This window comes from Gopherus evgoodei, chromosome 6 (genome assembly GCF_007399415.2).
Source record: "Gopherus evgoodei ecotype Sinaloan lineage chromosome 6, rGopEvg1_v1.p, whole genome shotgun sequence".
Lineage (NCBI taxonomy): Eukaryota > Metazoa > Chordata > Testudines > Testudinidae > Gopherus > Gopherus evgoodei.
In genome coordinates this window covers 41,998,683-42,012,262 of record NC_044327.1, presented here as the reverse complement: position 1 = coordinate 42,012,262, position 13,580 = coordinate 41,998,683, and the positions used below count along the sequence as shown (strand labels likewise).

The 13,580-nt window shown below is 42.3% G+C and overlaps 1 protein-coding gene across 1 annotated transcript in view; it reads right to left on the bottom strand.

The window, feature by feature from the left end:
- The window catches only part of DMRT1 (doublesex and mab-3 related transcription factor 1), a 93,694-nt gene that overhangs the window by 44,435 nt on the left and 35,679 nt on the right, over positions 1-13,580 (bottom strand). Inside the window, exon 4 of the mRNA XM_030566758.1 lies at positions 3,139-3,301. Within this exon, the coding sequence (XP_030422618.1) occupies positions 3,139-3,301 (163 nt within the window). The remainder of the gene's footprint in view (positions 1-3,138; positions 3,302-13,580) is intronic.

The following is a 13,580-nucleotide window of genomic DNA, read 5'->3' as shown; positions in this document are numbered from 1 at the left end:
GGGTTCTTGCAGTGATTTAAAAGGCCCAGAGCGCTGCAGCAGCCAGAGCCCCAGGCACTTTAATTCACCCCTGAGCACCAGGACTCCCAGCCGCCTCTGCAACTGGTAGCTCCTGGGTCATTTAAAGACCCTGGGGCTCCCAGCCACAGCCGGAGCCCCAGGACCTTTAAATCTTGAAAGGCCTCTTCCGGTTGAGGCCACGCCCCCACTCAGGACTCCGGCGTACCAGTAAGTCCTTTAAGTTACTTTCACCCCGATGGCATTCCATTGTTCACACCATTCAGGCTGACTTAGCACCCACTGGGAGTGAAAGTTGTGAAGGAGGAGAGAAAATATTCATAGAAATAAAGAGCAGAAGGAAAATTCCATGGGACTGCAGCCCCTGGTCTAACAGAGTGAAGATACTCACCTTTGGCTGGAGAACTCCCAGCATATGCTCCCAGTGATTGGTCATAATTGGAAAAAAAAATGAAACTCTTAAAAAGCCCATAACAAAAGCATGTGTGAGTTTACTCACTTATTTAACCTTCTTATAAAAATACTGGTACTTCTTTCAACTGGCAAGTACCCCTGCTATGGAAAAACACTCCTTCAGGTCTGGGGTAACGTTGTTTGACCTCCCTAAATTACATCTCACTGCTTGTCATTTTCTGATTGATGAAATAACTTAGGGAACAATATCAGTGTGTGGAATATTGCCTGAACAAGTAGTCAATGATTATTGAAAATGCAGGGTTTATGCAGTTTAAAAATCAGTGAGCATATTACGCCCAAGGTTTTTTTTTCTGGAGCAATAAAAAAATACAGAAATGAATTTGTTAATAAAACGCATAGGGTCTTTTTGGTCTATTTTTAAGAATGCTGGACTAGTGAGGGTCATAAGTTAGTCATGAGGGATGCAAAAAAAAGTGTGAAGCCAAATGCTTATTTGACCACAGAATATAGAGAAAGGTATTGCTGTTCAGTGGTTGTCAGAGCAGAGGGAGAAGAAATAAACTGAAGAAAAGAAAATTAAAGTGGATCACTAATTTCTCTGAGCCATTTAGAACTCCCAAAGAAGGGACAAAAGTCTCTTAGGTTTCACCACATCATATTTTGTTTCTTCATCATATGGTGTGGTGAAATCTGTCAGAAAACAGCCACTTCAGAAATACCGGGCCAGATCTTCAGCTGGTATCGATCTAGCTTCATTGACTTTAATAACTCTTTGCTGATTTACACCCGCTGTGAATCTGTCCCCAAGTATGCCCTCATTTTTGAAAACTTCATTCTGGCCTTAGAAATCTAAGTTTCCATCATGATGCACCCAAATCCAAACGTACGCAATCAAAATTTAATCAACACAAAAATCGAGAACACACTCTTGAGGATGGCACATGAAATGGACATGGCCAAATAAAAAATAAGTATAAATAAAATCCTTTTATCCATTCATAAAAATGTGCTTAGCATATGTATATCAGCAGAAATGACTGCATGTCAGTGTCGTTTGTAAAATGATAACGTACTGCGTACTACTGTGGCTTGTAGTGGCCTAAGCAGATGATGCATGTAACATATTCAAATAGGTTGTGCTCAGAGAGGAGTGAATTTCACTCTGAGTAATCAGGCTTTTGGGCAGGAAATTCTGTGTTTATCTATCTTGTGGGATAGAACAATGGATCAGAAAGATGGCCATTGCCCCTCTGAGACTGTTATGCATGAAACCACTGCATCTTCTCTTAAATCCTTCACCCACCCACGTCCTATTATGCACAGGCCTGAAGGGATTGTGTCAAATCCTTGCTGACTGCAGATTTTACTGATTATACTATCTACACTGCCTTTTCGTCTGGTTGCCACTTACCTTTACGATGGTCAAAAACTGAACTAAGCCTGTTCTCTAATCCCTGCCACTAAACCACGCCCCTTTTGCCAAGCCATGTCACTCCCTTAACCAGAACCATGAAGGGACTCTCCTACTACAAGATATTGGTAAAAAAAGAAACTTTCCTCTCTCCTACCTTTTCCTCCCTTCCTGGATGCTAGGGAGCATGGACCCTCTGTTCTCTCTCCTTCTCTCTTGGAGGAGGGAAGTACCATTGGTTCCTTCTATAAGTGGAACCACCTCCCTTTTGCGGACAGAAGACATGGTGTGTCCATGTGACTTCTCCTCTCCTAGAGGCTTCCATATCACTGAATCATCTGATCTGCATCTTCCCCTCTGTCCAACTGAACCGGATTAGGCACAGTGGGACATGATTCCGTGATCAGCACTTTGATTGCTTTAAGGCTCTGTTCATGCTTCATAGTCCTATTGCTCCATGTCAGAACTGCTAACCCACTACACATAAACCCTTACAAACAAACTAGTGTACAGATATTTTAAAAATAAACTTTTTAGTGTTATGGGAAAAACACCAGATGGGAAAAATATGTGTTTCTCTGGAATTCTTTTCAACCAGGCAATGTAGTCTGATGTGTTTGAAAGCTAAGAATGGAAGTCGGTGAATTATTTCCCACAGAGAACCCAGTCCTTCTTTATTCCAGGTTTTGGATGGATGGGCCTGAAGTGCCTTCTGAAACACATGTGAAGACAACAACAAGATTTCAAAGCCACGGGGGACCTATGAAAGTCTGGCCTGAAAGGAATATTTAGTGAACAGAATCTTTAAAAAAATAAAGTGGTGGTCCCTTGTTCAAAAGACAGCTCAGAACTGTCTGGGGTAAACGTAGCTCAGAACTGTCTGGGGTATCCCTGGAGAAACTTATTTGATTGAATATGAATAGGGATTGAATATGAACAGAGATTAAATAGGAATAGGAATTCAATAGGAATTTGCATTATTTTAACCTTTAGCTGCTCTTCCTGCAGTTTACCAAAATGAATGCAGAAGCAGACAAGACCCTAAAATTAGCACCTTCCCTCCCACACTAAATTTATCAGACTTCCAAAAAGTGAACTTCACAATGTCATATGCATCCCAGCATCACACATCATCCAAAAACGGACTGCTCTTTGTAAGCTTGGTTATGATATGTACCTTCAGCGCTGCTAAATTCAACCTTGTCCATAATCCTAGTTTTTTATGTCCTCTCAAGGTGAATTAAAAAAAATGTCTGAGACCCCCATTAGGTCTGGGGTGACTGTGCACCTACCGCTTGCTTTAGACTCTGAGTACGAGGGGCTGTCCTCAAAAGTGAAGATCTGCGGAACACACGCAGGTGTGCTAACACTCTGGCCCAGGTAGGAGGCAGGAGGGTAGTACGAGTGCATCCTGTACTGGGAGCTCATGGAATGTCTGCTCTCTGCGCTTTTCATCTGTTCAAAGAAAGAATTAGAACAGCAGTGTATAAAAACTGAATCAGAGGAGGGGAGTGAGATTTATTTGCATCTTGGAAATTTCTCACTGTCCTTCATTTACATATTATTGACTTAGATTTCAAGAAAAAACACATTCCTCAGATTTCTGTTTAGAAAATACTTATATCCAGCATAGATTGTATCACTGTGAGCTTTCTAATCCCATTCTGTCTATGTGTTCAACCCTGACGAACAGCAGCAGAGATGAACAGCAGATAGTTCAACCTCAGCAGCCATTCAGTCCTTGGAGTCTCCAAAGAGACTAACCACCATGGGACCAATTAGTGATGGTAGTTAATACAATGAGGACGCACACATGGTCCCTAGAAACTGGACAGAGCATACCAATCTAGAGACTTATATAGACCCCATCAACTGAGTATCTGAGCCCCTCACACACATTAATGAATTTATTCTTAAAACCCAATGAGGTAGAAAAATATTATCCCTCTTTTACAATGGGAAACTGAGTCAGACAGAAATTAACTGACTGCCTCAGTCACACAGGAAATCTATCAGAGCCAGGAATGGAATTTAGGCTCTCATGAATCTCAGTCCAAACCATCCTTTCTCATTTCAAACAGCCCAAATTGCTTCCAGGTAATAAAAAACTTTGAACCTGGATCAAGGATGAATGGAAACCAAAACTCAGAAATGAAGGCTTATCCCATTTCCAATCCCTTAGGCCAATCTAATCTGCCCTCCAGCCTTGAGATTTATGAAGTATCCAAACAGAATTAACTATATCTTTAAATTTTTATTTTACAGAAACTGGCATTATTATTTGTTTTAAACTTCTATACTGTAAGGCTGACATAACAGTTAAAGGTAAGTGAGAAACCTGGAAAGCTATTACTAAAAACATTAGAATCCTACGTGTGAAGGTAATACTGTATTACTAGCTTCCGCAAATTGGTTTGTCCTTAAATTAGTAGTAGATAAAAAGCTTTTGACAAGAGAAAAATAATCACAATATGTATTAAACCTGTAAAGCTATCCATAGCCACACCTGTATAACTATGCTATCTGAAGTTCCTTATCTAAGGTACAGTGTACTCATGTTACATACAGCCAGTGGGTCAAATTCTGCCAGCAGTTATACCCACCATATTCTGTGGACTTCACCAGAATTTGGCCCTATATGTTTATCTAACGAAATATGCCACTGCAATCACACTCGGAAAAAAAACAGGAAAAGTTCTACCTGGCACAGAAAATGAGTGCGTCAGGGGTGCTCTCCAAATCTACATTTTCGAGTGTTTCCCCTGTTGTTTACACTTTCAGTATTCAAACTGCCGTATTAGAAATAGTAACACACAGATTTCACATGAATAAGACGTAGCGCAATATCCTACCCTCTGTTTTGGGATGAAATTCCAAGTGATGTGACTAAGGTGCATATTTGTTTGTTTTATGGCCGCAACATGGTCTTAAACAGTTATAGACATACCTAGAGATAGACAGGATATACCTACAGTCCTGCAGGTATGGTCTTTAATATAACAAATAATAACAATACTGATTTATAAGATGATTTTCTGCTCTCTGCAAGCATAAAATAAACCATTTAAAGTTTACTCTCTGGTAAGTAGTAAGACAATGTTAAACAAACTTCATAACCAACTCCTTGTCCAGTAGCATTCTGAAAACTTTTTAAAGACAGAAGGGGCTTAGGCTTTGCATAAAAGAGGTCAAATCAATGGCCCTGAGGTCAGATAGTAAGGCACTCCCCAAAACATTGGGAGGCCAGGGCTAAGACAAAAAGCTTAAAACACTTCCCATCTCCAAATTCACAATGCCCTCTGTGACCTAAGAAGGCAAGAACACAATATAGAAAGCCAGAAACTCAGTATAAGGTACGTAGGACCCAGTCTATTCCTAAGGCTTTGAATGTCAACATCAAAGGCTCCTTCTCAATCCATACATCTCCGAAGGCAGTGAGCGCTGAGCATGGTGGACCAGATGGTAGAAGAACCACCTCTCCTTGCCCTCAGCAATCATGTTGTCATGTTCTGTGTTATGAGACAACTGTCCCGTCAGCTCAGTTTTTAGGCCTGCTATCCTTGAAAGTAACTGTTTGTGTGTGTCTGTGGAGTCTGTGTGCGGGCACTAAAAATATCACCTGCTAGAGATAATATTATTTGAGCAGCAATAAAATGGAAGAACTGCTCAATGGCACTGAATTAGTATCTTGTTTCCTTCCCCTGCAGGATGTGGGCGATGAACTGTTTCCTTTCAAGCCTTTTAAAGCTTTCCCCCCAATTCCTTAAAAAATAACTCACCTAAAAATCCCAAGATTCAATGAGTTATTACGCCTATTAGTATTAGTACATAGTAGTTGTCGGCAAGAGACATGTTTTATAATCTTATTACCCACACCAAGTCTATGAACCAACCAACCAACCAACAGACAGGCTTGGCTCTGCAAAGAATATGAATTGAATTAACCACCCAAGAAAATCAAAAAGCTTTAGGTTTTGTTTTATTAAACTGTTTAGAATATACGCCACTCTAAGTAAGAGTAAAAAAACCAACCAAACATAAAACATTCTTGATCTTAGCAGTGTATTAAAAATAGGGACCAATGAGATCATTACCGGCGATGGGGAGGTTCACTCTGCATTAACCCCTTCAGCTTCGGCTAGGTTGGGAGTTCTTGCACCATTGGTGATAAGTCAAAAGGAGGGTGCTCATGGCACGAATGGGAGTTCAAAAGGGTTCCCAGGGGGATAAAGTGGTACCTTCATTATGGGATACTTGCCATAAATATTGGGACACATTTTCTATCGGCAGGATGCTGTGAGGTAGATTGTCAAACTGACAGGCAGGCAGCAAAACAGGGGTAATAGTCATCTCCCGTGTTCTGGTTTGAACACGGACCCCCTTCACTTTGAAAGTAGCATTTAAAATAAACCCACAACATATAAGCCTCTCTTCTCACCCACCCTTTCCTCTGTTTGTTTGCTTGTTACACCCACCTATTGCAACTTACCTCACACAAAGTTTGCGAGCTCTTTAGGACAGGGACAGCATCCAGCACAACCAGGCCCCAAACCAATGGGGGTTTCTAAATGCTAGTGATAAGAATGTTTAACCTGCATACTTTTTGCTGGGGCATGATTAGCAGGCCTTTTTTCCTCAGAGTTATAGGATTACAACCAATCAGTCTTTTTTACAATGCAGGAAGGGTGACAGCTATTAACCTAGCTGCCCCTATCACCTGTAAATATGGTATTGCCCTTGCTTAGCATTCTTGGGTTTCTCATCTCTAGGCATCTCCTACCAGTTGCACTTCATTATCACTCCTCTTTGCATCTGGCAATCCTTTGGGGCCCATCTTTGCCCTCAGATGCACAACCAGGCCACAGTTCTTACTGAAGAGAGATTTGGCCCATTCAGTATTCACAGTTGCTGGTATACTGTGCAAATGCAGTATAGAGTCAAAGGATGTATTGTGTACAGCAGCCAGATAACTGGTGAGAGAGACTTGAAAAATGATACGAGCGAACCAAATAAATACGAGCGAACCAAGAAACCATGTAAACTGTAACTTTGGAATTCTTTTGTTTCTGTTGTTTGAAAAGACGGTAGAGGGCTCTGCATCAACAGGCAGTTGCAGATTGTTCACATGCGTTTGTGTGCTAAAAACTGCTAAACGAAAGCCTTTCGTCATTTAATGACCAGAACACACAAAGCCTTCAGCTCTCCAACAATGGCTGACAAAGCAACTGAACCATTACCTCTATGAACATTAAAGGGGCTCAAACAATACGACGTTCCACAAACTCAGATCATCACTCGGAATCCCACTGGGGCAACCTCCCCAACACTGCAGGAGAGGTGCGTGCAGCCCCATCTTTCCAGGCCCCTTGCAGCACCTCTTCTACTCTGCAGGTACCTTACGGACGGCTCTCTACAGAATCAAGAGCTATTAGGAACTAGAAGACCAAGGATGGGGGGAAGATCAGGCCACTGCACCCGGCTGCTTAGTCTTCTCCTACCAGCCCTGTAAAAATTCAAGCATTGCCAGCCCTAAGTGTTCAAAGGTTACGAGTCAGGTCCCCAAAATCATGGGAGTTTCAACAAATGAGAAATGCATTTTAAAAAAATGAAACTGAGATTTAAGAAAGCCCAAATATCATATGACCTATGGTAAAACTGCAAGTGTGGGAAACACTGAGTCGGAAAAAATACACACCCGGAGAGCGTAGGCCTGAATCTGCTGCCATCGAAGTCGATGACAAAGACCCCACAGAGTTCAAAGGAGGCTGCGACCAGGTCCTCAGTGAGGTTCCTGGGGCAATCAGAGCAAGGGGAAAAGCTTGGTAAAGTAATTCCCTCAGAGCGACACTGCCCATGATGGAGCAGTGTGTCAGGGAAGGAGGGAGTTGTGTTGAGCCCCTCCAGGCCAAGTGTCCTTGCAGATCCTAGGGAATGCATGGGCCCCCAGGGTAGGGGCAGGAGAAACCTCATACACCCCATAGAATGATTTTGGGGGCACTCAAAAGATCCTTGCAGAATTTTCCTCCTTTGCCCTCTCCAGGTGATTTTTCCATGGGAAGGGCAACAGCTAGTTGTGAAGAAGCCGACTGCCTCTATGTTAAACCCCTTGCAAAACAAACAAAAATGAGCTGATCACATCTTCCTTTGTGTAGCTGGCCCAGCCCATTCCCCAGGCGAAAGGCTACAAGGAAGAAGTCACATCTCCCTCCTAAAGTGCCCATCTATGGGGTAGACAGATGCTGCAAAGAGCACAGGTCCGGGCAGGTCACTTAACATACAAACTCCACAACTCTGCTTCCTCAATGACTCATACATAAGCTATCCCTCCCCAAAGCTGCCTTAAAATCCTGGCAGAGCTTTTTTGGCTTCCATGCATGTATACACAGTACTAGCTGCTAACTGTTTTAACATTAGCTCCTTTCCCTTTCCTAAAAGCTAAGCCATTTTTAGGGGAGATAAAATGGCACCTAGCACTTATTTGTAGCTCTCTTTTAATAACAGCAGAATCCGGATCTCAGAGTTCTGGTGTGAGATGAGAAGATGGTCTTCTGCTTATGACACAGGACTAAGAATCAAGACAACTGGGTTCCCTGCTCTGCTGTGCCACCAGACAGCTGTGTGACCCTTGGGCAAGTCACTTAACAAGTCTGATAATACACCTTCCCTACCTTATGGGGCGGTGTTAATGAACTAAACGTCACATTTATGAAGTGCTTGGAGATCCTTAGACAAAAGTTGCTATAGACATGCTCAGTCTTATTGCATTAGTACTGTTTAGAGTATTTTTGTTCACTTCTAAAACCTACTAAGCACATTCTGCAGAATGAAGGGAAAAAAAGAAGAAAAGACAATGATACCATGCCTTGAATTACCTTGCTTCTAGCATGGAAAATGCAGGAGACATCTATATCTGTCTTTCTTTGATAGACAAACTTAATTAACCTTTGCTATTCTGTTCCAACCTACTGTTTTAGACAAAACCAGTGACCCATAAACAATATGTTACCATCAGAATCTCAACTGCTGCGACATCAAGAGATATAGCCCTATCAGCAGTATCGGAAAATAAACCGCTTAGATTAGCTCCTCTAAGAATTATGGATTATATCCATGTCACACATGAGCTGTCAGAAACATTAGGATACTTTTAGCATAAATCTGTAATGTGAAGGGTATCTTATGAATATAGTACATAATATATTGCTTACAGGGCACGCTGGGTTGTTTTTGGGTTACTTGTGAAATGCATGTATACATTTAGGTATTTTTCACCCTATACGTAAGATTCTGACTGCATATTTTTGTAAATGGGTCAGATTTACGAAAGAAAAATTTATGTCAAAACAACAAGAGAGAGATACTGCAAAAGGTGATGGGAACAACATATTTTAGAGAAGGTGGCTATTCTTAGAATCCATACTCTTAGCTGCTTGATCACAGCTCTGCCTTTGAAACCCACCAAAAAAAAATTTCTGGATGCCATGTTTTATAAATCCTTAATAACTGAGGTGTTTAGGTAAACAGCCTTAATCACGCATTTTAGAATTAACAGTATAATTTTTCTAAGTACAGTAAATTCATTTCTTTGTTTGACCTTGCACAGTGATTATTTCAGATTTTCTGCCTACACTGCCACAGGAAGGAATGAAAATGGAAGTTTTGGGAAGTGAACATGGTGATTGTACAAGCTGCATTTTAAAAATAAAGCTTCAACTTTTCAGCTTTGGATCCAGAAAGTATCTGAAATCCAGAGGCTTTGTAAAAAACTTTTGAGAGTTTTTCCCCCTCTCTAACCCTTGCTAAAGGCACACTGTGTCACCCTCCCGGCACAACAGAAGCCCCACTGGCCTGCTAAACCCAGGGTTGTGAGTTCAATTCTTGAGGGGGCCACTTAGGGATCTGGGGCAAAAATCAGTACTTGGTCCTGCTAGTGAAGGCAGGAGCTGGACTTCATGACCTTTCAGGGTCCCTTCCAGTTCTATGAGATAGGTATATCTCCAAGACCCAGCAGCCCTCCAGCCCACAAGGAGGAGTCTTCTGAAGGAAAGCTGATCAACTTAGTCAGACTTGTTACCAGTCTGGCAGCAGGGAGTGGAAGGATGTAAACACCTGCCGGAGAGGCATCTCATTCAGAAGCCAGCATTATCCTTCTGCTGTGACTGTTGGCCCAGCAGATATCATGATCCACTGCCTTCTTATAGGAGAGAATTTAAGCCTGACTAGATACAGATTGTGCCAATTTTTGTTCTTGAAGTCAAGGAGACAGAATCCATCTCAACATTTATCATTTACCTCCAGCTAAACAGGTGTCAGTGACATTGGTCCCAGAGACAGCAATTCACCAACTTCCATTAAAACACTAACGTGTGCGGACCTGCAATGCCAATGCTGTTCAACTCATTTCACTGTTAATTGGATATAAGGTATGAATTTCTGTTACAATGACCAGAGGGCGGACCCAGTTACTAAGTGCAGAAATAGAACAAAAAGAGATGGATAGTAACTGTTAAGCCTATTACATTTCTTCTGCCTTTCCTCTCTTGTGCACGTGCAAGTACATTTTTGTTTATGAAATAATATCTAATACTCCACATCAGGTCTTATTTGAACATCTGCCTTAAACTGGCAAGAAAACCTGGCTTTAAGTAACTAAAAACATATCAGATAACGCTGCCAGTGCTGCTCTCTTAAACAGTACCATCTTCGTTATGCTCATCGTATTGTGATGGATACAGCTTCCTGAATAATTATACACAAACAAATGAAACCTCCAGAGAAATACCACAAGACTAAACTTTCCCGCACAGGAATCTATGCAAGTACATGAGCTCCTGCAAAGAACAAAGACTAATGAAATCTGACATTAATCTACATTAAAGATTCAGTGATTCAGTTTATTTGCCAAAGCTCAATGATGCATTAATCTTCTTCCCATCCCACGCACACACTCATGTTCCCTCCCCAATCGCTTTGCCCTGCTCCCTAAATTCATTTTTCCAGCCCAAACAGCAAACAGCTGAGCTACTAAAGCCTTGTCTACACACAAAAGTTGTACTGCTTTAACAATCTTAGTACAGTTAAAGCAGCTCAACCCTTTCCCCCACTCCCAGCATGGAAATAGTTATTTCGGTATATAAATGTGCTTATATCAGTATAGCTTATTCCCATATGAGAAGAGGATTAAGTAATACTGGTATGGGGCCTTCTGTACACTTAAAAGATGTGCCAATAGAGCTATACTGATAAATCCCCGGAGTGGAGACACAACTTGTGTCAGCAAAAAAAGCTCTTCTGCTAGTATAGCTGATGTTGGACTGCTAGCTTAGCCACATCCACACTAAGGCTTTTGCCAACATAGCTCTGGCAGCATAAAAATAATAAATAAATAAATAAATAAATCATATTCCTAACATAGCTATGCCCACAAACCTTTTAAATATAGACCATGACTAATACACCTTTACACCTACGTAACTGCGTCCACACTAGGAGTTGCACTGGTACTATTTCAACCAGGGCCGGCTCCAGGCCCCAGCGCGCCAAGCACGTGCTTGGGGCGGCATGCTGCAGGGGGCACTCTGCCGGTTGCCAGGAGGGGCAGCAGGCGGCTCCGGTGGATATCCTGCAGGCGTCCCTGTGGAGGGTCCGCTGGTCCGCGGCTCGGGTGGAGCATCCGCAGGCAAGCCTGCGGGAGGTCCACCAGAGCCACAGGACCAGCGGACCCTCCGCAGGGAAGCCTGAGGAGGTCTGTCATAAACAGATAGCTAAGGGTTAATGTCTCTTTCACCTGGAAAGGGGTAACAAAAAACACCTGACCAGAGGACCAATCAGGAAACAAGACTTTTTCAAATCTGGGTGGAGGGAAGTTTTGGGTGTGAGTTCTTTGTTCTTTGTCTTGTGTCTGTGCCCTCTCGGCTCTGAGAGTGATCTTTCTGTCTCCTGGCTTTCTAATCTTCTGTTTCCAAGTTGTAAGTACAAGGATAGTAAGACAATAAGTTTATATTGTTTTTTTGTATTTACATGTGTGTAGTTGCTGGAATGTGTTAAATTGTATTCTTTTTGGATAAGGCTGTTTATTCATTTTTTATCCTTTAAGCAATTGACCCTGTATAGTGTCATCTTATTACAGAGACTATTTTTAATGTCTTTTTCTTTCTTTTTTTTTTATATAAAGCTTTCTTTTTAAGACCTGTTGGAGTTTTTCTTTAATGGGGACTCCAGGGAATTGAGTCTGCAGCTCACCAGGGAATTGGTGGGAGGAAGAAGTCAGGGGGAAAATCTCTTTGTGTTAGATTTCCTAAGCCTAACTTTGCATACCCTCTGGGTGATGGGGGGAGAGATTAGCTCTTTCGGTACTTGTGTTTCCAGGACTGGAAGCAGGGAATCTCCTAGGGTCGTCCAGGGAGGAGAGCCTGGGAGGAAGTAACCAGGAAACAAGGGGAGGGAATTATTTCCCTTTGTTGTAAGACTCAAGGCATCTGAGTCTGGGGGTCCCCCAGGGAAGGTTTTGGGGAGACCACAGTGAGCTAGGCACTGTATAATTCCTGGCTGGTGGCAGCTTTACCAGGTCCAAGCTGGTAACTAAGCTTGGAGGTTTTCATGCTAACGTCCATATTTTGGACGCTAAGGTCCAGATCTGGGAAAAAATGTTATGATAAGGTCCACCGGAGCCACAGGACCGGCGAGCGGCAGAGCGCCCCCCCGCGGCGTGCCACCGTGCTTGGGGCGGCGAAATGGCTAGAGCCAGCCCTGATTTCAACAAAAAATAAGATCACCCCTCTCACCAAAATTGTGATACTGCAACAAAAACTGCGTGCAGACTTGGCCTAGGGAAGCTTCACTGGCATAGCTATGTCTATAGAAGTGTGGAAAACATCACCCCCTAACTGATACAGCTGTGCTGGCAAAGCCCTAGTGTAGATGCAGCTATACTGAACAAAGTCCTTTTGCTGGAGTGACTTATTCTGTTTGGGCAACTGGTTTAAGCCACACTGACAAAAGCACTCTTCAGCTAGTACAATTTGCATCTCCACTGGGGGGTTGCCAGTATAACTACCAAGGTATTAAAACCAGCTAATTCTTCTAAGTGCAGATAAAAACCTTAGCCATCTCCTCTCTTCAGATCTTCCTTTAAAACACTCCTTTAACTTTTACTTGCAATTGACACTGAAGTTTCATTCACCTTCCTCTTCACCACAATTTCCTATTCTTCCCACACTGGAACTAGTCTGCAGGGAGCTTTCCTAAATATATGCTATACTGACCACTTATATTCTATACTCACCCACAGACTGCAGTGGGAATCTAATTTCCACTTACTTTTAGACTACTTCAGTGCAAAACACTGCTTTCTCTACTTGCCTGTATGAGAGTCACTGCCCCCTGTGCTGTAAAGTGTTATCTATCCTCTTTCTCATACAAAATCTTTTAGGGTAATTTTCACAATGGCTACTTATAACAGTATGTTTGCAGTGTTGTTGCAGGTGTGTTGGTCCCAGGATATTAGAGAGACAAGGTGGGTGCAGTAATATCTTTTATTGGACCAACTTCTGTTGATGAGAGAGACACGCTTTCGAGCTACACAGATGTGAAGATGTGTCTCTCTAACCAACAAAAATTGGCCCAATAAAAATTACCTCACCCACTTTGTCTCTCTGTTATAACAGTATGTCAGTCACATTATTCCTAACTCTTCAAACAACACCATTCCTTCCTGCAACTCCACCACAAACAG